Source organism: Hyperolius riggenbachi, chromosome 1, assembly GCF_040937935.1.
Source record: "Hyperolius riggenbachi isolate aHypRig1 chromosome 1, aHypRig1.pri, whole genome shotgun sequence".
Taxonomy (NCBI): Eukaryota; Metazoa; Chordata; class Amphibia; order Anura; family Hyperoliidae; genus Hyperolius; species Hyperolius riggenbachi.
Window position 1 is genome coordinate 475,309,468 of NC_090646.1, and position 23,266 is coordinate 475,332,733.

At 44.7% G+C, this 23,266-nt stretch overlaps 1 protein-coding gene across 1 annotated transcript; it reads left to right on the forward strand.

The window, feature by feature from the left end:
* The first annotated feature begins 287 nt into the window (after positions 1 to 287).
* On the forward strand, positions 288 to 1,247 carry LOC137528238 (olfactory receptor 6B9-like). Its single transcript, XM_068249551.1, has one exon. It carries the CDS (start codon positions 288 to 290, stop codon positions 1,245 to 1,247), a length of 960 nt encoding a protein of 319 aa, XP_068105652.1.
* Positions 1,248 to 23,266: the final 22,019 nt, after the last annotated feature.

The following is a 23,266-nucleotide window of genomic DNA, read 5'->3' on the forward strand; positions in this document are numbered from 1 at the left end:
CTTAATACCTGTAGAAATGTTCTTACTAAACAGGCATGGATAGGATCAGGGGATGCATTTTCCCTTACACCAATCCTTCATGATTAACAGTCCTTTGGGAACATGCATGTGTGCATGTGCAATCACGTGTAGCACACAGCTGAGTGCACGGACATGATAATCACATCCTTGCTGCTGTAGCAACTATCGTAACCTGACTATCACATCCACGTGATTGTACTAATTAAATCAAGTGCACTGTAATATGATTATAATTTTTATTTTTATCAGGACTCCCTTAATAGAAAATGCAAAAGTCTAACCTCTGGAATGAAAGTGCTGTGACAGAATTTATACTTGTGGGATTTCCATCCAGTTACAACTTTCGCAGTTTCCTATTTTTTATTTTCTTTACTGTCTATGTATTAATAGTAACAGGGAACATAGTGATCATTACTGTGGTTCAAGCTTATAGTCATCTTCATCGTCCTATGTACTTTTTTCTCAGTAATTTTGCATTTATGCAAGTTTGCTATGTGACTGTTACTATTCCCAAGTTGCTTTCAGGTTTTCTAACCAGGAAAAACAGAATAGCCATTGCTTCTTGCTTTACGCAGTGTTATTTTTTCTTTTTGCTTGGTGGAATAGAGAACTTCCTCTTGGCCATCATGGCATATGATCGTTATTTAGCTATATGTAATCCCTTGCGGTACAATAACATAATGACCTCAAAGAAATGCTGGAGCTTAACATGTGGCTGTTGGTTGGGTATCTTCCTTGGCTCCTTACTGCCAATGTTTTATTTGGTAAATTTGTCTTTCTGTGGACCAAACATAATAAACCATTATTTCTGTGATGTGTCTCCATTACTAAAGCTTTCATGCTCTGATACATCTTTACTCAAATCTCATTTTTTCAGCTTGATGTGGGTCATTATTTTTGGCTGCCTAGTGTTTACTCTTGTATCCTACATCAATATTATATTTGCTATTTTCAAAATTACATCCACATCTGGACGTCAGAAAGTATTTTCTACTTGTGGCTCCCATCTTACCGTGGTTATAATATACTTTGGATCTGTAATATTTATGTACGTTAGGCCAAGAGAGAGTAATGCCTTTGAAGAGGATAAGTTGATCTCTGTGTTTTACTCAATTCTGACTCCTCTTCTAAATCCATTTATCTACTGTCTCAGAAACAAAGAAGTAAAACAGACACTACGATTTTTTTTACAAAAACAAGTTAATTGGCACAAAAAGATGAAATAACACAAATTGATGCATAAAATTATGGGAAAATAGGCTGATGATTTTGCTATATACAGTGGCTTGAAAAAGTATTCGGCCCCCTTGAAGTTTTCCACATTTTGTCATATTACTGCCACAAACATGAATCAATTTTATTGGAATTCCACATGAAAGACCAATACAATGTGGTTTACATGTGAGAAGTGGAACGAAAATCATACATGAGTCCAAACATTTTTTACAAATAAATAACTGCAAAGTGGGGTGTGCATAATTATTCAGCCCCCTTTGGTCTGAGTGCAGTCAGTTGCCCATAGACATTGCCTAATGAGTGCTAATGACTAAATAGAGTGCACCTGTGTGTAATCTATTGTCAGTACAAATACAGCTGCTCTGTGACGGCCTCAGAGGTTGTCTAAGAGAATATTGGGAGCAACAACCCCATGAAGTCAAAAGAACACACCAGACAGGTCAGGGATAAAGTTATTGGGAAATTTAAAGCAGGCTTAGGCTACAAAAAGATTTCCAAAGCCTTGAACATCCCACGGAGCACTGTTCAATTGATCATTCAGAAATGGAAGGAGTATGGCACAACTGTAAACCTACCAAGACAAAGCCATCCACCGAAACTTACAGGCCGAACAAGGAGAGTGCTGATCATAAATGCAGTCAAGAGGCCCATGGTGACTCTGGATGAGCTGCAGAGATCTACAGCTCAGGTGGGGGAATCTGTCCATAGGACAACTATTAGTTGTGCACTGCACAAAGTTGGCCTTTATGGAAGAGAGGCAAGAAGAAAGCCATTGTTAACAGAAAAGCATAAGAAGTCCCGTTTGCAGTTTGCCACAAGCCATGTGGGGGGCACAGTAAACATGTGGAAGAAGGTGCTCTGGTCAGATGAGACCAAAATGGAACTTTTTGGCCAAAATGCAAAACACTATGTGTGGTGGAAAACTAACACTGCACATCACTCTGAACACACCATCCCCACTGTCAAATATGGTAGTGGCAGCATCATGCTCTGGGGGTGCTTCTCTTGATGGGAAGATGGATGGAGCCAAATGCAGGGCAATCTTGGTAGAAAACCTCTTGGAGTCTGCAAAAGACTTGAGACTGGGGCAGAGGTTCACCTTCCAGCAGGACAACGACCCTAAACATAAAGCAAGGGCAACAATGGAATGGTTTATAACAAAACATATCCATGTGTTAGAATGGGCCAGTCAAAGTCCAGATCTAAATCGAGAATCTGTGGCAAGATCTGAAAACTACTGTTCACAAACGCTGTCCATCTGTTTTGCAAAGAAGAATGGGCAAGGATTTCAGTCTCTAGATGTGCAAAGCTGGTGGAGACATACCCTAAAAGACTGGCAGCTGTAATTGCAACAAAAAGTGGTTCTACAAAATATTGACTCAGGGGGCTGAATAATTACGCACACCCCACTTTGCAGTTATTTATTTGTAAAAAATGTTTGGAAAGATGTATGATTTTCGTTCCACTTCTCACGTGTACACCACTTTGTATTGGTCTTTCATGTGGAATTCCAATAAAATTGATTCATGTTTGTGGCAGTAGTGTGACAAAATGCGGAAAATTTCAAGGGGGCCAAATATTTTTGCAGCCACTGTATGTAAACATAGCTAGGGATCTCGCCTTGCAGGGCTGGGTCCCTGAATCTCAGCCAGGGCACTGTCTGCACAGAGTTTGTATGTTCTCCCCATGTCTGTAGGGTTTCCTCCAGGCTCTCTTGTTTATCCCCACATTCCGAAAACATACGTTAATTGGGTTCCCCTGTGGAAGATGTTGGCGCTATATAAATTCTAAAAACAATAATACAAATGTAGATAAATGCTAATAATTTCACATTCTTTATTGTCTCTAATTAATAATTTCAAGTTAATGCCATTTTTATGCTAGTTTGTTGCAAATGTATGCAGATTTTAAAGGAAAGATTCAATCACAACAACTACTGCATTTCCAATTCCAAGCTGCATACATTTGCATAAAACCAGTTTTAAATTTGCATGAACTCGAAATTATTAGCCTCTCATTGATGCCTGTTAGGAATGAGTCTGAATTTCATATTTTACCCAAAATTATGTAATAATAATATCAATAATATTTGTATGCATTTATTTATTTTTAAGAAAAGAACATGTAAAATGTCATTTATATTGATCTATTCTTGGGAACACTAGAGTACCAAATATTAATGTTTCTGTGTTCACATGTGTATGGATTTGTAAATGCATGAAGCAGAAATATGCTTCGCTCATAGTAAAATTTGTTGTGCCATCCTGTAATGTCCTAAGCCCCTTAGTAACAAACCAGGAGATGGAGACCTAAGTTGGAGGTGGACACAAGTGAACAGTAGAACATTGGCTACACTGGGATGCATAATGGGCATATATGATGATTAATATAAAATGGAAAAATTAATCGGGGGTAGGGTGAAGCAATAAAGGTTAAACAAAAAAGAGAAAAAAAAAGGCGACCCTAATACACCCCTATTAATTAATTAGCAACAAAGAAATATTCTCAAATCTATTATAATGAATGTATGTTTATTAATGGATATATTGAATTAAAATAGCTAAAAACATGTAAAAACATTTCAAATCATATTAGGGATGGGAAACTCCAATTTTAGTCACGCTAATCACAAAAATGAGTAACTATGAAACTATGTAACTATATAAATAAATATTCAATGGCCATCAATTGATCCAATCAAGAAAAAACAGTAAGTATGGGTAAGTGGCTAAACCAAATAGGTATCCTGGTCATCAAAAGTTAGCACACATTACCCATTTACTTGACTCATCACATTGCAAAATAAGTTGCCTTAAAGGAATACTTAAAGGGAAGGTTCAAGCAAAAAAAAAAATGAGATTCACTTACCTGGGGCTTTTACCAGCCCCATGTAGCCATCCTGTGCCCTCGTAGTCACTCACTGCTGCTCCAGTTCCCCGCTGGCAGCTTTCTGACCTCGGAGGTCAGGGCCACATTGCATACATTTTTTACGCATTCCAGCTAGTGCAGGAACAAAAATTTACGCGTTTCACCACTAACGCGTAAAAATGTATGTGTTAATGTTCCTGCACTAGCGGGAATGTGTAAAAATGTACGCAATTTGGCCCTGACCTCCGAGGTCAGAAAGCTGCCAGCGGGGGACTGGAGCAGCAGTGAGTGACTACGAGGGCACAGGATGGCTGCATGGGGCTGGTAGAAGCCCCAGGTAAGTGAATCTCATTTTTTTTTTTTGCTTGGACCTTCCCTTTAAGGCAAAAAAAAAATGACATTTACTCACCTGGGGCATCCCTCAGCCCCCCGAAGCTGGATGGTGCCCTCGCAGCCCCGCTCCGATCATCCTGTCCCCGCTGGCGGCTACTTCCGGTTCGGCGACAGCCGCCGACAGGCTGGGAACGCGGCTGTTTTTCCGCGTTCCCAGCCGCTGCTATCACCCTCTATGCTGCTATAGCGTATATATATCCCTCAGCCCCCCGAAGCTGGATGGTGCCCTCGCAGCCCCGCTCCGATCGTCCTGTCCCCGCCGGCGGCTACTTCCGGTTCGGCGACAGCCGCCGACAGGCTGGGAACGCGGCTGTTTTTCCGCATTCCCAGCCGCTGCTATCACCCTCTATGCTGCTATAGCGTATATAAATACGCTATAGCAGCATAGAGGGTGATAGCAGCGGCTGGGAACGCGGAAAAACAGCCGCGTTCCCAGCCTGTCGGCGGCTGTCGCCGAACCGGAAGTAGCCGCCGGCGGGGACAGGACGATCGGAGCGGGGCTGCGAGGGCACCATCCAGCTTCGGGGGGCTGAGGGATATATATACGCTATAGCAGCATAGAGGGTGATAGCAGCGGCTGGGAACGCGGAAAAACAGCCGCGTTCCCAGCCTGTCGGTGGCTGTAGCCGAACCGGAAGTAGCTGCCGGCGGGGACAGGACGATCGGAGCGGGGCTGCGAGGGCACCATCCAGCTTCGGGGGGCTGAGGGATGCCCCAGGTGAGTAAATGTCATTTTTTTTTTTGCCTTAAGTATTCCTTTAAACAGGAAAAAGAAAAGAAAAAAAAACGGTTGATAATAAAACCAATGACTGCAACTGCGTAGCTTATCACCTCCCTCCCTTTCCTTCCCTCCAAGCAGAGATGCCTCTACTGCTCACAAATAAAGAAGGTTAAATATTTCATAGTCCAGACTGTGAAGCTATGGTTGAAGCTATGGTTTCCCTGAAGGCTAAACCCATGGGTCCAAATATATATGCTTTGTCCCAGAAAGCCTGGGCCACAGTGCATCCAGAAGATATGGTCTATAGTACTCTTATGGCCACAGTTCCTTCAGCATTGAGCTGAAGTTCCCTGATACATATTATTGAGTCTATCTTGAGTTTTATACAATTGGAACAGAATTTTATTGAGACTTTCTTTTGTTGTAGTACACAGGAATGTCTTGCGTGCATTCAACCAAATACCCTCCCCTCCCCATGTGCACGCTAATCTTGTTTCCCAGAACCCCATATACCTGTGTTTAACACGCTCCTCAGGTAAGGGAATGACAAGGCGGTAATACGGTCTGGAAATAAAACCTGGTGTCCTCTCTCTATTCAGGGAGGATAATTCAAACTCTGTGGGGGGAGGGGGGAGTGGTGATTAATACCCAGAACCCCAAAATAAAAGATTTTATCTGCAGATACTTAAAACATTTTAGGAGAAGAGACAGGGCCCATATGCAATTCTCTTTTTAACCTGAGTTTTCTCCTAACTGATAATTTCACAACTTGTAAATGAAATGCATTTTAAATCACCAGCAAGCAAGAATACTCAAAATAGTTTGATAGTAGATTTTTCCACTACTTTTTGTTACCTTTTCAATAGCAACATACTGAAAAGTTTTCTTAAATGCAATATTAAAAATGGTCTCCTAGGAGAAATCTTGAGAGAAAAAGTAAATTGTATATGGGCCTGAATGTTTAGTTTGGAGATGAGTAAATGAGAGGAGGTGGTCAGGGGTGAGGTGTATAAGTCTTTAATGAACACAAGGCCCATAAAAGGTGAGTTTCCAACATATTTAGTGAATGAGTTCTGACAAAGCTCTGGATTCTGCCAAAGTTTTATTAGGTGTGAACCAGGCTGGAATAGTTTATGCTGAAGCCTAGGCCTATGCAATAGATTCCATGCTAATTTTAAAGAGTGTAAGTGAATATGCACCAGTGTCGAATGATTAACCTAGAGACCATGGAGTGAGCCTATGTAATATGGGTAAATAGAGGCCACTTCAGTCTCAGGCCACTTAGACTAGGAGAGGGAGCAACTCAGAATGCTGTCTCAGGCGTGCTGGAAAACAATAATTTCTGGACTGAGGCACCAAGACACCCCCTTTATTCCTATCAGACTCCATAACTTGGCATACAATGCTAGGCTTACACATAGTCCAAATTAAGTGAAGTACATATTTCTGGAATGTATACAAAATAGAGCTTTGTATAGTAACTGGCAGAGTTTTACAGTACTAAAGAAACCTGGGAAGGACATTCATTTTCAACAAATAGATCCATCCTATCCAGGAAGTTTGGTAATGGTTCCATCTATCCCGATCTTTACAGAGCTGGTGGAACAGATGTACAAAATTTAGGTCACACAGTTTATTATAAGATATGCCAGGTATCTGATGCAACCAGTCTTCCATTTAAAGCGGAAACTATGGTGTAAGGCCTGGAAAGCCTCTGGAGTAAATGATAGGGATGAGCTTCTGTCGTATGTGGGTTAATCTTGAACTCTGAGATAAATTCATAGTCATCTATCAGCTTAAAAAGGTTGGGCAGGGTCAAATGAGGTTAGGACTAAGTCAAGAACCCATCATTGGTGAAGAGGGATAAATTATAATCCCTCCTGCCTACACTTACTCATGAGATGTCAGCTGAGTTCCTATTAGATAAAGCAGTTCTATACCTAAAGCAAAATACAGGGGAACAAGGGTCACCTGTCTTGCATGCCAGTGGATTAATTATGCCAAATAAAGCAAGGGGAGTTTAATGCCTGCCAGGAGATTACACCTATCTGAAGTAAGAAAGGACCCCAAGAAACCGAATCTTTACATTACCTTAAACAGATATGACCAGGACAGTCTATTCAAGTCTTCTCTGAATCCTAGCTTAGGAGAAGAGGTGGCCTTCGAGCAGGGCCAGCACTGCCATTAAGGCAAAGGGGGCAATTGTCCTAGAGCCAATGACCACTGCTGAGGCCCCTCAGTGCGGGCGAACCCCCCCCCCCCCCCCATATGGTCTCCTTCCCCAACTGCATCATGCCCCCAGGTCCCATGCACAATGTGTGGCTGCATTGTAATTACTCAGCTATCCCTGCGCACTGCTCCATCCATGCTCCATCTTCATCACTGCTGCCTGCCTCTTCTGATGACCCGGCGCAAGGTATTTTCACATACCATGCACCACATGGAGTAGAGGCAAGAAGCGAGGCTGAAGCATGGAGCATGGAGAGAGAAGCACACTGGGACATGTGAGTTATTACAATGCAGCCAAACATCATGTAGAGACCCCAGTATGCATCTGAAGGGATGTGTTACATCCAGGCCAGATTTCAGCAAAGGCCAGGAAGGCCCATACCTTGGGTGGCAGGACAGCTCAGGTTGGTGGATCATCTTCTCCCCATGCAGAGTGACGGTGGAGCTGCTGTATCATAGTTACCAGTTCCCTGAGCACTATTGTCATTCTTCTTGAGTCTTTAGCTTAGCTCTGTTCTCCACCCCTCCCATTGATATCGTGGTAATGGGGAGGGGTGAAGAGTAGAGAAGAAGATTCCAGGAAGAGTAGAGAAGAAGATTCCAGGAAGAGTAGAGAAGAAGATTCCAGGAAATCTGAATTGAACCATGACTGAACTGAGTATCTTTATAATGATAGTTGGGGCTTCTGCACATCCTATGAGTGCTGCAGACAGACTGGAATAGCACAGAGATGAAGAGGTGGCTCTAGCTGCCAGTCAGTAGTGACAACAGTGGATGTGCACATGCAGTAAGCTCTCAATTTATTTTGGTGTCATTTGGTCTGTGGTGAGTGTCACCATCATTTATTATACAACACTAAAGATGATTAAAATACATATTTATTCCATTACCAAATATGCATGATTATGTGTATATGCATAACTAAGAGTAGCCCCCAATAAAAAATATGATAAGGCATGCAGGTGTATTATGACCAAACACAGGAAAACAAATAGTGTATAAGTACAAATCAGAGAAAAAATGCAGTATGCTCCGTTTACACCATACACATAACTCATACAGCAATGTTGCTTACAAAAGTGGAAGCAGTTTTGGGTAGAGCAAGAGAGAAAAAGAGAGTGAGCATTAGCATCTTATAAATGTAAAATCTACCCAGTACCCTAGAGATTAGTGGCATTTTGGTATTTTTGCAACCATATGCAAATAATCACAGTAAAATAACTTTTGGTGTGTGTGTGTGGGGTGGGTAGAAAGGGGGCAGTTCAGAAGAAGAGGATGAAGAGGTAGTACTAGAAAAAAGCAAACAGTAGAGAGAAACTGAAATGCGTTGAGCCTTTAAGAATGTGCCCACCCTTTTAGGGTGTGTTTTCTGGACTTAAGGATTGATGAGGCTGAGGTGGCAAAGCTCTGGATTTTGGTATTGTTGTTTGAATAAAGCCGGGAAATCTATGGCCCAAAAGATTAAAGGTAAAATAATTTATCAGAGGATACTCAAGATTAAGCACCGTAGAAAGGATACAGTAGTACACCACCCTAAAGATATAGTGGATGCTCTTGCAGCATGCATATTAAGAAAACTTATATAATTTAGAAAAAAATCCATCTACACATATCCTATCAGTACAGGAAATAGATAGCTATTTAGATAAAGTAGAACTCCCCACATTAACAGAATTTGAACAAAAATCTCTAGCAGTCCCATTTCACCAGCAGGAAATTATATCAGCCATTAATACACTTAAAAAAGATAAATCCCCTGGCCCCGACGGTTATATTAATGACTATTACAAAAAATGTATAGATACATTAGCAAAACCCCTTACAGCAATGTTTAATGAGGTAGCTTTACAAGGTAGCTTTCCCCAAGAATCACTAACTGCATTGATATCTACAATACCCAAAGACGATAAGGACCCTACAGACCCTAGTAGCTATAGGCCAATATCTCTTTAAAATACAGATGTAAAAATATATGCCAGGATAATAGCTAATAGATTAGCCCCTTTAATGCCCAAATTAATACATTCTGACCAGGTAGGATTCACTAGAGGTAGGTCCACTAGCGACGGCACTAGGAAAGTTTTAGCACTATTACATAACCTTAAACTCTGTCAGACGCCTACCCTCCTCGTCTCTTTAGACGCGGAGAAGGCGTTCAACAGAGTAAATTGGCTTTATCTGTCTAGGGTGCTGACGAAATTTGGAATCCCTGACTCCCGTCATAGTGCGATTCTGGCCTTATACACCCATCCTTCTGCCAAAGTCCTGTCTTCCAGATCTCTGTCTGATTCCTTTGAGATTAAAAATGGTACCCGTCAGGGCTGTCCCCTATCCCCATTAATTTTTAACTTAACACTAGAACCATTAGCTCAAAAATTAGACAAAATTCTCAAATTTATGGTATAAAATTAGAAAAATCCCAAACAAAATTAAGTTTATACGCTGATGACATTATCCTATTTCTCCAAAAACCTCTTGTATCATTGCCAAATGTAATTGATGAGCTTACTAATTTTTCCAAGATTTCATTTTACAAACTGAACGGAAAAAAAAACGGTCATCCTTCCATGCTTTGTTCCTCAAAAACTTAAAGACACACTCCAGAGACTCTGCCATTACTCATGGAATGACAAAACACTGAAATATTTAGGTATCCAACTGACCCCCACAATAACTCAGTTATTTAGAGAAAATTATTCCCCTTGGTTGTCCAAACTTAAGTCCAAATTGGATAATTTAGCAAAATTAGAATATTCCTGGCTAGGTAGAACTGCTGCACTTAAAATGATGTTATTATCTCAGCTCTTATATCTATTCAGGAATTTGCCTATTAGAGTCCCCCAAAAATGTTTTAATGACCTTCAAAAATTATTAAACAGATATGTTCTGGGAAACAAAAAAATCTAGGTTCTCCAACAAAATCCTAACATCTCATGCCTCTAACTTGGGCCTAGGTGTCCCCAGGATTGAATCATATTACAAAGCAACTATATTAGACCAGTCAAGAGCAATTTGGTTGGAAGATAAAGATAAGCAATAGCTTTCCATTGAGGAAGAACAAGTGCCATACAACTCATTTAAAACATTCCTGGAATCTAGACTAGTTTGGAAAGTCCAACAAAAAATCCGCAATCCAGTGTCAGCTAACATCCTGAGACTGTGGAAAGAGTTGGTCCAGCTTTGTAGGGAAGATAAACTGTCTATATCTTTATCCACACCATTGACTACATTATACGCAGTTATTAGGAACATCAATCTAGAAACATGGACAGAACATGGAATTAACACCATAGAGGAATTGTTGGAGGACTTTAAGATTAGATCATTTGACTATTTAAGAAATATATATAATATTCCTATGGAGGAAAAACAAACCTATGATCTGATTCATAGATTCCTATCTAGGCACCCATATACTCCAATTAGTCTACTACCCAAAATAAATAAACTAGTCAAACAAGAAGGAACTAATTTGAAAGGTACAGCCACTCTATATAAAGCATTAATAGATATTATTATTATTATTTATTTATAAAGCGCCAACATATTCCGTGGCGCTGTACAATGTAAGAAAACAAACAAGGGATACATAATGATACAGACAACGATATACATGAAATATGAACACTGATACAAGATACAGCACTGCTGATTACAACTTGATTTAACATGATGACTAAAATGTATAAATTTCTAACAGTGTGCAAGCAATTGAATTAATAACATTCCATGACACAAAAGGGTGAGAGTCCTGCCCTTGCGAGCTTACAATCTAAAGGAATGGGGTGGAAACAAGAGGTGGGGGAGGTATACAGTATATGTACAGGCAGTGCGTAATTAGGTTATTTAGTGGGTGCATGGCCTAAGCTAGAGAATATGCTTGTCGGAAAAGGTGGGTTTTGAGGGAACGTTTAAAGATTTCGAAGGTGGGAGAGTGGCGGATGTGTTGTGGAAGGGCATTCCACAGGAGGGGTGAGGCACGTGAGAAGTCTTGTACACGTGAATGTGAGGAGGTAATTGTAGAAGAGGATAGAAGAAGCTCGTGTGCAGATCTGAGATTGCTGTTGGGTTGGTATCTGGAGACTAGTGAGGAGATGTACAGGGGAGAGAGATTGTGGAGAGCTTTGTAGGTTATGGTTAAGAGTTTGAACTGAATCCTCTCATTAATTGGTAGCCAGTGAAGAGCTTGACAGAGAGGGTCAGCAGAGGAAGAGCGAGAGGAGAGATGAATGAGTCGAGCAGCAGAGTTCAGTACAGAATTGAGCGGTGTTAGTCGGTTAGTTGGAAGTCCACCAAGCAATATATTGCAATAGTCCAATCGAGATATAATAAGAGCATGTACTAACATTTTGGTTGTGTCATGGGAGAGAAAAGGTCGGATACGTGCTATGTTTTTCAGTTGGAAATGGCAGGAGCTGGTTAGGGAGTTAATGTGAGGAGTAAATGAGAGAGAAGAATCAAATATTACCCCCAGGCACCGTGCTTTGGGAACTGATGTTATAGACGTGTTGTTAACATTTATTGTAATATCAGGCAAAGGGGTGGACAGGGATGGTGGAAAGACTATTAGTTCAGTTTTATTCTTATTGAGTTTTAAGAAGGGAGAGGACATGAAAGAGGAGATAGCGGACAGGCAGTCGGGAACCCGTGTGAGGAGGGAGTTAAGGTCTGGGGCCGAGAGGTACAGTTGTGTATCGTCTGCATATAGGTGGTATTGGAAACCGAATGAGCTGATTAAGTTACCAAGACCGTGCATGTAGATGGAGAAGAGGAGGGGACCGAGGACAGAGCCTTGAGGTACCCCTACAGACAGAGGATGTGAAGAGGAGGCCTGATCTGAATAAGAAACAGTGAAAGACCTTCCAGACAGGTAGGAAGATATCCAGGAGAGAGAGAGGTCCTTTATTCCTATAGATGAAAGGATCTGTAGGAGTAGAGTGTGGTCGACAGTGTCGAATGCTGATGACAGATCTAGAAGGATGAGTATGGAATAATAGCCTTTGGATTTAGCTGTTAGGAGATCATTAGCTACTATGAAAGAAAAAGCTCCAAAATGGCAGAGTTTCTTGGGATCTGAATTTGACATAGAGGAGTGGGAAATGACTGTCAAATCTCAGAAAAAATCTTCTCACTGTGTTGCTCATCATGAGGGACTGATTAAGATTATTTGGCAGTGGTACATGACCCCAGAAAAGATATCAAAATTCGATATGAAAGCTTCCCCTTTATGCTGGAGAAACTGTGGCCTGACGGGTACCATTGAACATATCTTCTGGGAATGTCCCAAACTTAGGGATCTTTGGAAAGATATTGGATGTTTCCTAAATCAGCTTCCAATGTCACTTCAAACTATCTCACCTGGTATGGCACAGTTACACTTGGGAATAGAGGGCTTGCCTCCCCAGGAAAGACTGATCTCCAACCATATCTTTATAGTGACAAGAAGTCTAATTGCCATGAATTGGAAAACTACAGAAATACCAACGATTGGAAAAATTTTGAAAAGAGTAGAAACAAATTTGTTAGCTGAGAAAGCATGGTCAATCAGATGTGGTACACTGAGCTCTTTCATGGGGAAGGCTAGCTTATGGCCTACTGTATTTAGGAATACTAAACTCCTGGAATTTTGAGAAAAACTCAAGTAAATTGCTCCTCTCATAGGATAGCTATGTGGAACTCAACAGATCCAGCCTCAGCCCAGATGCTTAAGCGACACTTGTGATAATGTACCTTGTATCTTATACTCACAAAAGACTTTAGGGACAATAGTTAGTTTATTTTAGTTTAGTTTAACCACTTCCCGACCGCCGTATGTACAATTGGCGGCCGGGAAGTGCACCCCGCAAGGACCGCCGTATTGACAAATGGCGGCGGTCCTTGTAGGGGCATGGGCGGAGCGATCGCGTCATCCGTGACGCGATCCTCCGCCTCCGCCTGGCGCCGCTCACCCGCCGCAACATACGGAAGCGCCGGCGGGATGTTAACCCGACGATCGCCGCATACAAAGTGTATAATACACTTTGTAATGTTTACAAAGTGTATTATACAGGCTGCCTCCTGCCCTGGTGGTCCCAGTGTCCGAGGGACCACCAGGGCAGGCTGCAGCCACCCTAGTCTGCACCAAGCACACAGATTTTTTACCCCCCCTGCCCCAGATCGCCCACAGCACCCATCAGACCCCCCCCCCCCTGCCCACCCCCAAGACCCCTGTTTGCACCCAATCACCCCCCTAATCACCCATCAATCACTCCCTGTCACTATCTGTCAACGCTATTTTTTTTATCCCCCCCCCTGCTCCCTGCCCCCTCCTGATCACCCCCCACCCCTCAGATTCTCCCCAGACCCCCCCCCCCCAGACCACCCCCCCCTGTTTACTGTATGCATCTATCCCCCTGATCACCTGTCAATCACCTGTCAATCACCTGTCAATCACCCATCAATCACCCCCTGTCACTGCCACCCATCAATCAGCCCCTAACCTGCCCCTTGCGGGCAATCTGATCACCCCCCCACACCAATAGATCGCCCGCAGATCCGACATCAGATCACCTCCCAAATCCATTGTTTACATCTATTCTCTCCTCTAAACACCCACTAATTACCCATCAATCACCCATCAATCACCCCCTATCACCACCTGTCACTTTTACCTATCAGATCAGACCCTAATCTGCCCCTTGCGGGCACCCAATCACCCGCCCACACGCTCAGATTGCCCTCTGACCCCCCCTTATCAATTCACCAGTGCATTAATTACATCTGTTCTTCCCTGTAATAACCCACTGATCACCTGTCAATCACCTGCCAATCACCCATCAATCACCCCCTGTCACCCCCTGTCACTGCCACCCATCAATCAGCCCCTAACCTGCCCCTTGCGGGCAATCTGATCACCCACCCACACCATTAGATCGCCCGCAAACCCGCCGTCAGATTACCTCCCAAATGTATCGTTTACATCTGTTATCTTCTCTAAACACCCACTAATTACCCATCAATCACCCATCAATCACCCCCTATCACCACCTGTCACTGTTACCTATCAGATCAGACCCTAATCTGCCCCTTGCGGGCACCCAATCACCCGCCCACACGCTCAGATTGCCCTCAGACCCCCCCCCCCTTATCAATTCGCCAGTTCATTAATTACATCTGTCCTTCCCTGTAATAACCCACTGATCACCTGTCAATAACCTGCCAATCACCTATCACCCATCAATCACCCCCTGTCACTGCCACCCAACAATCAGCATCTAACCTGCCCCTTGCGGGCAATCTGATCACCCACCCACACAAATAGATCGCCCGCAGATCCGACATCAGATCACCACCCAAGCGCAGCGTTTACATCTATTCTCTCCTCTAAACACCCACTAATTACCCATCAATCACCCCCTATCACCACCTGTCACTGTTACCCATCAGATCAGACCCTAATCTGCCCCTTAAATTTTAAAAGTCCGCGCTCCAAAAACATATACTACCAGTGCAGAAAAATGTCTCACATCCCTTTCAGGGTCTTTCGTAGACAATCCAAAGAGAGGGATTAGCTATATCAGTAGCTCCAATCCGCACAGGTCATGTTCCACGTTACATGCAAAAAGAAAGACACATACATAGTGTACATCTGCGAGGCTCAAAGCTTCCCAGCACCTCTCACCAGTGCTTAAACCGTCACCTCATGGACACCAATTGTGCTAGGACACCCCCCCTAAGTGCCCGCACTCACCCAGATGTCCTCCAATCTATCCGGAGGTGGGAATGATAGCCTTTGGGGGTTTGCGTACTCCGCAATACAATTGATTCACTCCAGAGCGCGCTTTCCTCTTCAATAAGCACTAAGGACTAAGACAGGAGCAGCCGTGGACAGCGGCAGGATCCAAACATCAGGCCCCAGGGAGGGAGATGGAACACTTCACTTTTGCCGGCTCCATGTGCGTCTGGCTTCTCCCTTTTCTCTCATTCCCCCCGTGCAGTACTAGTGCGCTACCCGTAGGCGTCTCCCTACCGGAGGTACGAGCACCCCTCTGCCCGGGTTCCACACCGTCCCTTCAGCATAGGCGCAGGCTGACTATCCGAGAACCGCGTTGTCAACTGCCCCTTGCGGGCACCCAATCACCCGCCTACACGCTCAGATTGCCCTCAGACCCCCCCTTATCAATTCGCCAGTGCAATATTTACATCTGTCCTTCCCTGTAATAACCCACTGATCACCTGTCAATCACCTGCCAATCACCTATCACCCATCAATCACCCCCTGTCACTGCCACCCATCAATCACCCCCTGTCACTGCCACCCATCAATCAGCCCCTAACCTGCTCCTTGCGGGCAAACTGATCACCCACCCACACCAATAGATCGCCCGCAGATCCAACATCAGATCACCACCCAAGCGCAGTGTTTCCATCTATTCTCTACCCTAAAACACCCACTAATTACCCATCAATCACCCCCTGTCACTGCTACCTATCAGATTAGACCCCTATCTGCCCCTAGGGCACTCAATCACCCGCCCACACCCTCAGAATGCCCTCAGACCCCAGCCCTGATCACCTCGCCAGTGCATTGCTTGCATCTATTCCCCCCTCTAATCACACCTTGAGACACCCATCAATCACCTCCTGTCACCCCCTAGCACACTGTCACGATTGTGGAACTTTCCCCGTGATCAGCGCACAACGCGTGCGCTGACACGGCAGAGATCCTCCACAAGCGTATAATTTGCAGGAACCCAGCAAAAGGTGCTACGCACCCGTAGAGGGAAAATTCCTGTCGGCAGATGGCGCTGGGGAGTGCAGAGGAACCAATCCTCTGTACCTCCACAAGTGCCAGACAGGAATTGTACGAAGCGCAGAACGCAATCGCAAGAGAGGCGATTGCGAATGAGATTGAGCAAAAGGGATAGGTTGTATGTGTGTGCGCCAATCCAGTCGCCACTCCGCGACCGCGCACACACAACAGCAGATACGAAATAGGAACGCGATCGCAAGAGGTGCGATCGCGAGACGTGACACAAGGCAGAACAGAATAGAATACGAGGGTAGCAAAGGCACAGCAAATACAATAAGGAGATACGGAAAATAACAACCGCTAGCTAACCGCGAACACCGCACTCATTCGCAACAGTGCACGCGGTTATGCGCGATCTCCACGTGATAAGCACAATAGAGACAAGCACGCCTAACTAACCATAAACAGACAAACATGAAACAGGGGACACGAGCGCTTGCTTAACGGTTACCTCACCGAGCCTGTAGCAAGCGCAGCGGACAAGACAGACACACGAAAAACAAGAACTAGGCAGGAAGGATCCACCGCTCTTCCGCCAGAGCAAGTGTGATCCAAGCAGGAACACAGATCAGAAAGATCCACAGCCGCTAACGCTAGCGGCTAGTGCGATCTCAGCAAGACAGAACGATTCGCTATCAACCGCCGTTGGTGACAGCGCAATCGCGACCGACAAGACAGAACAGAAGGATCCCCAGCGCTCGCACAAAGTAGCTAGCGTGATCCCAGGAAACAGAACAGAAGGATCCCCAGCGCTAGCACAAAGTAGCTAGCGCGATCCCAGGAAACAGAACAGAAGAGATAGCTGACAGCAACCGCTGCACCAGCTATACTCCAAGAACATAGATCAGAACCATTTCCTGTCAACCACCATAGGGACAGGACAATGGCAAACAGGCAAGTCAAGACAGAACAGGCAATACAGATAATACAACCTGACTGGGCTAGAAGGGGAGCCTAAAGCAACCCCCAGGAATTAACTATACTAGATAGCAATGGCTGACACTCCAGCAGTGTCCATCAGGAACTGAGCATGGAAGGGAAATGACCAGCAAAGCATTGTGGGAAAGACATAGTACTTATAGTACACGCCTCCAATGAATGTGGCCAGGCAATTTGCATGACAACGTATGCAAATTCCTCTGCAAGCACAAGCTGCAAAACTGACAGAAACTCTTCTTTCCAGAGTCCTGCAGCATGCAAACTTACACAATGGTCAAAGGGCTGCCTGTCTGCACAGGCAGCTGAGCAAATCATCACAGTACCCCCCCCCTCCAGGGTCGAATTCCAGACGACCCCCAAAACTGCTATTAGCAACAGACTCAAACTGAAGACTCATGAAGGTCGGGGCAGCCCGACAAGGTCCAATTCCAGAGTCAGTCCACCCGAAACCGGCCTCATCGGAAACAGAAGCCACCGAAACATGCCCATCAGTACTACCAGTCTCAGTATAACACCCATCAGGACTGTGAACGCCAGAGAAGAAGCCATCGACACCCTCCAGACAATACCCACCACCTTCCACGGAGCGTCCGAAAATACCAAACCTGCCACAATACCTGTTCGAAGTGTCCCTTACAACACAAAAGCCACCGTTGATCTTATCCAGTGTACCAAGCAAAATTTCTCCCGGAATCTCCCAGAACCTTTTGAAGCTCCACAGAGATCCCAAGAGGGCAGAACAATCACCAGGCTCACATGGAGAATTACCAAGAACCCCCATGGAACCAATGACAATTCCGGATTCAGAATTACTAGGACACCCATCAAGATCAAGACTTTCAGGGACCACTTCTGGGCATGCAAGCAGGCAGGCCATATCAGAGCATGTCTCCACCGAGGAAGCATCTGAGTATGCTGGTAACCGAGACACACTTGGGCTTTCTGGGTCACAGAGCACACTGGGGTACACCAGCACAGGAGAACCCTCAGGACATGTCGGGGAACTGCCAACCTCAGAGTCCAGCACGACAAGACCAAAACCAGTACCGGACAGAGAATTATCATGAGTGGAGGTCACAGGCACTGGACTTCCAAAAGAAGACTCGGATACAAATTCAGAAATTTCTGTGACAATAATATCATCTTTGACTACATATGAGTGAAGCTCCATCAGAGCTGAAAAGGTAGCCAGCAAGGCAGCAATGCCTACGGAAGAGGGTAACCCCTCAGAAGAACTTGGGGGGCAGGAGACATCTCCTACAAGTTCTGCACCCTTTGGGAGGAACTCGGAGACCTCCAGAACATCCAACAAGACCTCAGGAGCATCATTTTTCAAGTTTTCTAAAAAGGATTCTGAACTATCCATGTTACAGGGCAAAACTGGAACTTTATTTTGTGGACAGGGCAGATGTCCCAGGAATGGTTCCACCATAACCTGAGACTGGATCTCATCATCATGAGGGGAATGTACAGGTATATTTACTGGAACACACACTGACTCCCTAACTTCATTCTCACTGTACCCAGAATTCTGTGTGGCAGTCAAACTAGCTTGTAACTCCAAAACTGCAGAAAAACAAGTAAAAATAGCAGCAATACCTAGACGAGCCTCTAGGGGCAGGGCAGGAGATATTGTACAAGGCAATGTTGACTCATCCAGAGTACAGGGTGGAGAGTCAAAACTTCCCTCAGAGCAAGAAAGGGACTCACAAATGTCAGTGTGATTGGACATCATATTGTTATTCATGGTACAGGGCAGGTTCAGAGAAAGCGTCTCTGAATAAGGCAAAGAGGGTTCAGCATCAGATTCGCAAAACCGAAGCGCTGTCTCACTCTTAGATTCGGCTAACAATGTCGAATCCGAGGAATCAGAACGCAAAACCTGCAAATCAAAATTCACTTTAGGTTGTGAAACTGACGCTTCTATAGCGCAAACCTCCGCGATCTGCGGAGCAGACTGCAAGGCATCTAGGACCGAAACGCTGGAGCAACTGTCCCCAGGCAACGGGCCCTTACAGGTGTGAACAGGGTGAGACAGAGACTCATCTGCAGAAGAAATAGTGACATCAACAGGACAAGCTTTATTAGGCATATTAATTTTACTTTTGACGCTGCACAGTCGAGAAACTTTCCCCATAGCAGGGTCACAGATGGAAGATCTCAAAGATCTGTTTCTAAATGACAAAGGATCCCACACATCCTTGAGGAAACCGGCAGACTCATGCCGATCACAATCTGCAGGAACATCCGAGAAACAGGCACCAGATCGCACAGATTCAAACTGCACACTGTCAGGAGCGAATCCTTCAGGATTCGCACAGGAATCAACCACAGCGGCACACTGATTCATTTCAGATTGCACAAAGTCAAGACTCACATGCTTTACCCCAGAAAGGCAGGAACAATCATCCGACAACGATGTCTCTTTATTGGAATCAATTGGTTGGTGTGTGTGCAACTCATCCAAGATCGTTTGCCATACATAGATCACCAGATCCACATCATCCTTGTCACATTCATCGGAATCAATCAGAAGGTACATAGAGTCAAGACAAGCATTCAAGACATCTTCGCTTTTTGCGATGTAAAAATCGCAAAAGGCTTTCCAATCAAAATCGAATTCCTCCAGCAAGGCCCCAACATCCCAGGAAGCAAATGGGGGTTCAAACAGGCCAGTATCCAAATAATCTCCATAGGGGTGGAGTTCAGGAACAAGAACAGATTTTTTAACTGCTTTAATGTAGTGTGCGATCCTACCTATAGCAGGATCCACATAAGCTTTGGATTGGGGCAGAAAACTTGGAAACTGATCAGCAGATGCATTATAAACATCATTATCATACTGCATGGTTTTGCCCATTTCAGACTTGACAGAAATAACCTCTCTATCTGTGGTTGCCATGGGCAACGGATCTTTCCGCTGGGAAGCCTTCCTAGATCTTTTACGTTTAGACTTAGAGGCTTTGGATGGCTGCTTTATGGATGAAAGAGTAGATGGAACAGCTGATTGAGCTGCTGACAACAACTCATTAAGGGGGTATGGTAATTGAGGTAATCTCAGCCAATTGTGAATTAAAAAGGCCAAGAATTCCAGGGGTCTTTGACTCAGGGTGGTATGATCTAACACATCATAACCCCACATTGACATTTCGCCCCCCAACAGAATGTAGACCATTTGGGGGGCCCAGGTAGACACTGGGGTGCATTGGAATTCAGGGTTCGCTAACAGTTTCGTACACTCAGACAAAAATTCGTCTGCTGATTCAGGTTCAAGTTTTTTAAATCTCTTAAAGGTACAAGAGCCATATTCGACAAAATCGTACAAATCGGAAATTCCGTCTACACTGGGGTTTTGGGTACGGCTGGTCATTCTGTCACGATTGTGGAACTTTCCCCGTGATCAGCGCACAACGCGTGCGCTGACACGGCAGAGATCCTCCACAAGCGTATAATTTGCAGGAACCCAGCAAAAGGTGCTACGCACCCGTAGAGGGAAAATTCCTGTCGGCAGATGGCGCTGGGGAGTGCAGAGGAACCAATCCTCTGTACCTCCACAAGTGCCAGACAGGAATTGTACGAAGCGCAGAACGCAATCGCAAGAGAGGCGATTGCGAATGAGATTGAGCAAAAGGGATAGGTTGTATGTGTGTGCGCCAATCCAGTCGCCACTCCGCGACCGCGCACACACAACAGCAGATACGAAATAGGAACGCGATCGCAAGAGGTGCGATCGCGAGACGTGACACAAGGCAGAACAGAATAGAATACGAGGGTAGCAAAGGCACAGCAAATACAATAAGGAGATACGGAAAATAACAACCGCTAGCTAACCGCGAACACCGCACTCATTCGCAACAGTGCACGCGGTTATGCGCGATCTCCACGTGATAAGCACAATAGAGACAAGCACGCCTAACTAACCATAAACAGACAAACATGAAACAGGGGACACGAGCGCTTGCTTAACGGTTACCTCACCGAGCCTGTAGCAAGCGCAGCGGACAAGACAGACACACGAAAAACAAGAACTAGGCAGGAAGGATCCACCGCTCTTCCGCCAGAGCAAGTGTGATCCAAGCAGGAACACAGATCAGAAAGATCCACAGCCGCTAACGCTAGCGGCTAGTGCGATCTCAGCAAGACAGAACGATTCGCTATCAACCGCCGTTGGTGACAGCGCAATCGCGACCGACAAGACAGAACAGAAGGATCCCCAGCGCTCGCACAAAGTAGCTAGCGTGATCCCAGGAAACAGAACAGAAGGATCCCCAGCGCTAGCACAAAGTAGCTAGCGCGATCCCAGGAAACAGAACAGAAGAGATAGCTGACAGCAACCGCTGCACCAGCTATACTCCAAGAACATAGATCAGAACCATTTCCTGTCAACCACCATAGGGACAGGACAATGGCAAACAGGCAAGTCAAGACAGAACAGGCAATACAGATAATACAACCTGACTGGGCTAGAAGGGGAGCCTAAAGCAACCCCCAGGAATTAACTATACTAGATAGCAATGGCTGACACTCCAGCAGTGTCCATCAGGAACTGAGCATGGAAGGGAAATGACCAGCAAAGCATTGTGGGAAAGACATAGTACTTATAGTACACGCCTCCAATGAATGTGGCCAGGCAATTTGCATGACAACGTATGCAAATTCCTCTGCAAGCACAAGCTGCAAAACTGACAGAAACTCTTCTTTCCAGAGTCCTGCAGCATGCAAACTTACACAATGGTCAAAGGGCTGCCTGTCTGCACAGGCAGCTGAGCAAATCATCACACACACCTACCCATCAGATCAGGCCCCAATTTGCCCCGTGTGGGCTCCTGATCACTCGGCCAAACCCTCAGATCCCCCTCAGACCCCCTTCCGATCACCTCCCCAGTGCATTGATTGCATCTATTTTCCCCTCTAACCACCCCCTGAGACACCCATCAATCACCTCCTGTCACCCCCCTAGCACTCCTATCCATCAGATCAGGCCCAATACAACCTGTCATCTAAAAGGCCACCCTGCTTATGACCGGTTCCACAAAATTCGCCCCCTCATAGACCACCTGTCATCAAAATTTGCAGATGCTTATACCCCTGAACAGTCATTTTGAGACATTTGGTTTCCAGACTACTCACGGTTTTGGGCCTGTAAAATGCCAGGGCAGTATAGGAACCCCACAAGTGACCCCATTTTAGAAAAAAAGACACCCCAAGGTATTTTGTTAGGTGTATGACGAGTTCATAGAAGATTTTATTTTTTGTCAAAAGTTAGCGGAAATTAATTTTTATTGTTTTTTTTTCACAAAGTGTCATTTTTCACTAACTTGCGACAAAAAATAAAATCTTCTATGAACTCGCCATACACCTAACAGAATACCTTGGGGTGTCTTCTTTCTAAAATGGGGTCACTTGTGGGGTTCCTATACTGCCCTGGCATTTTAGGGCCCCTAAACCGCGAGGAGTAGTCTAGAAAACAAATGCTTCAAAATGATCTGTGAATAGGACGTTGGGCCCCTTAGCGCACCTAGGCTGCAAAAAAGTGTCACACATGTGGTACCGCCGTACTCAGGAAAAGTAGTATAATGTGTTTTGGGGTGTATTTTTACACATACCCATGCTGGGTGGGAGAAATTTCTATGTAAATGGACAATTGTGTGTAAAAAAATCAAACAATTGTCATTTACAGAGATATTTCTCCCACTTAGCATGGGTATGTGTAAAAATACACCCCAAAACGCATTATACTACTTCTCCTGAGTACGGCGGTACCACATGTGTGGCACTTTTTTACACCCTAAGTACGCTAAGGGGCCCAAAGTCCAATGAGTACCTTTAGGATTTCACAGGTCATTTTGCGACATTTGGTTTCAAGACTACTCCTCACGGTTTAGGGCCCCTAAAATGCCAGGGCAGTATAGGAACCCCACAAATGACCCCATTCTAGAAAGAAGACACCCAAAGGTATTCCGTACGGAGTATGGTGAGTTCATAGAAGATTTTATTTTTTGTCACAAGTTAGCGGAAAATGACACTTTGTGAAAAAAAACTATTAAAATCAATGTCCGCTAACTTGT

Excerpts from the sequence above, each read along its gene's own strand:
- LOC137528238 (XM_068249551.1), top strand. The coding sequence starts at position 288 with ATGCAAAAGTCTAACCTCTGGAATGAAAGTGCTGTGACAGAATTTATA.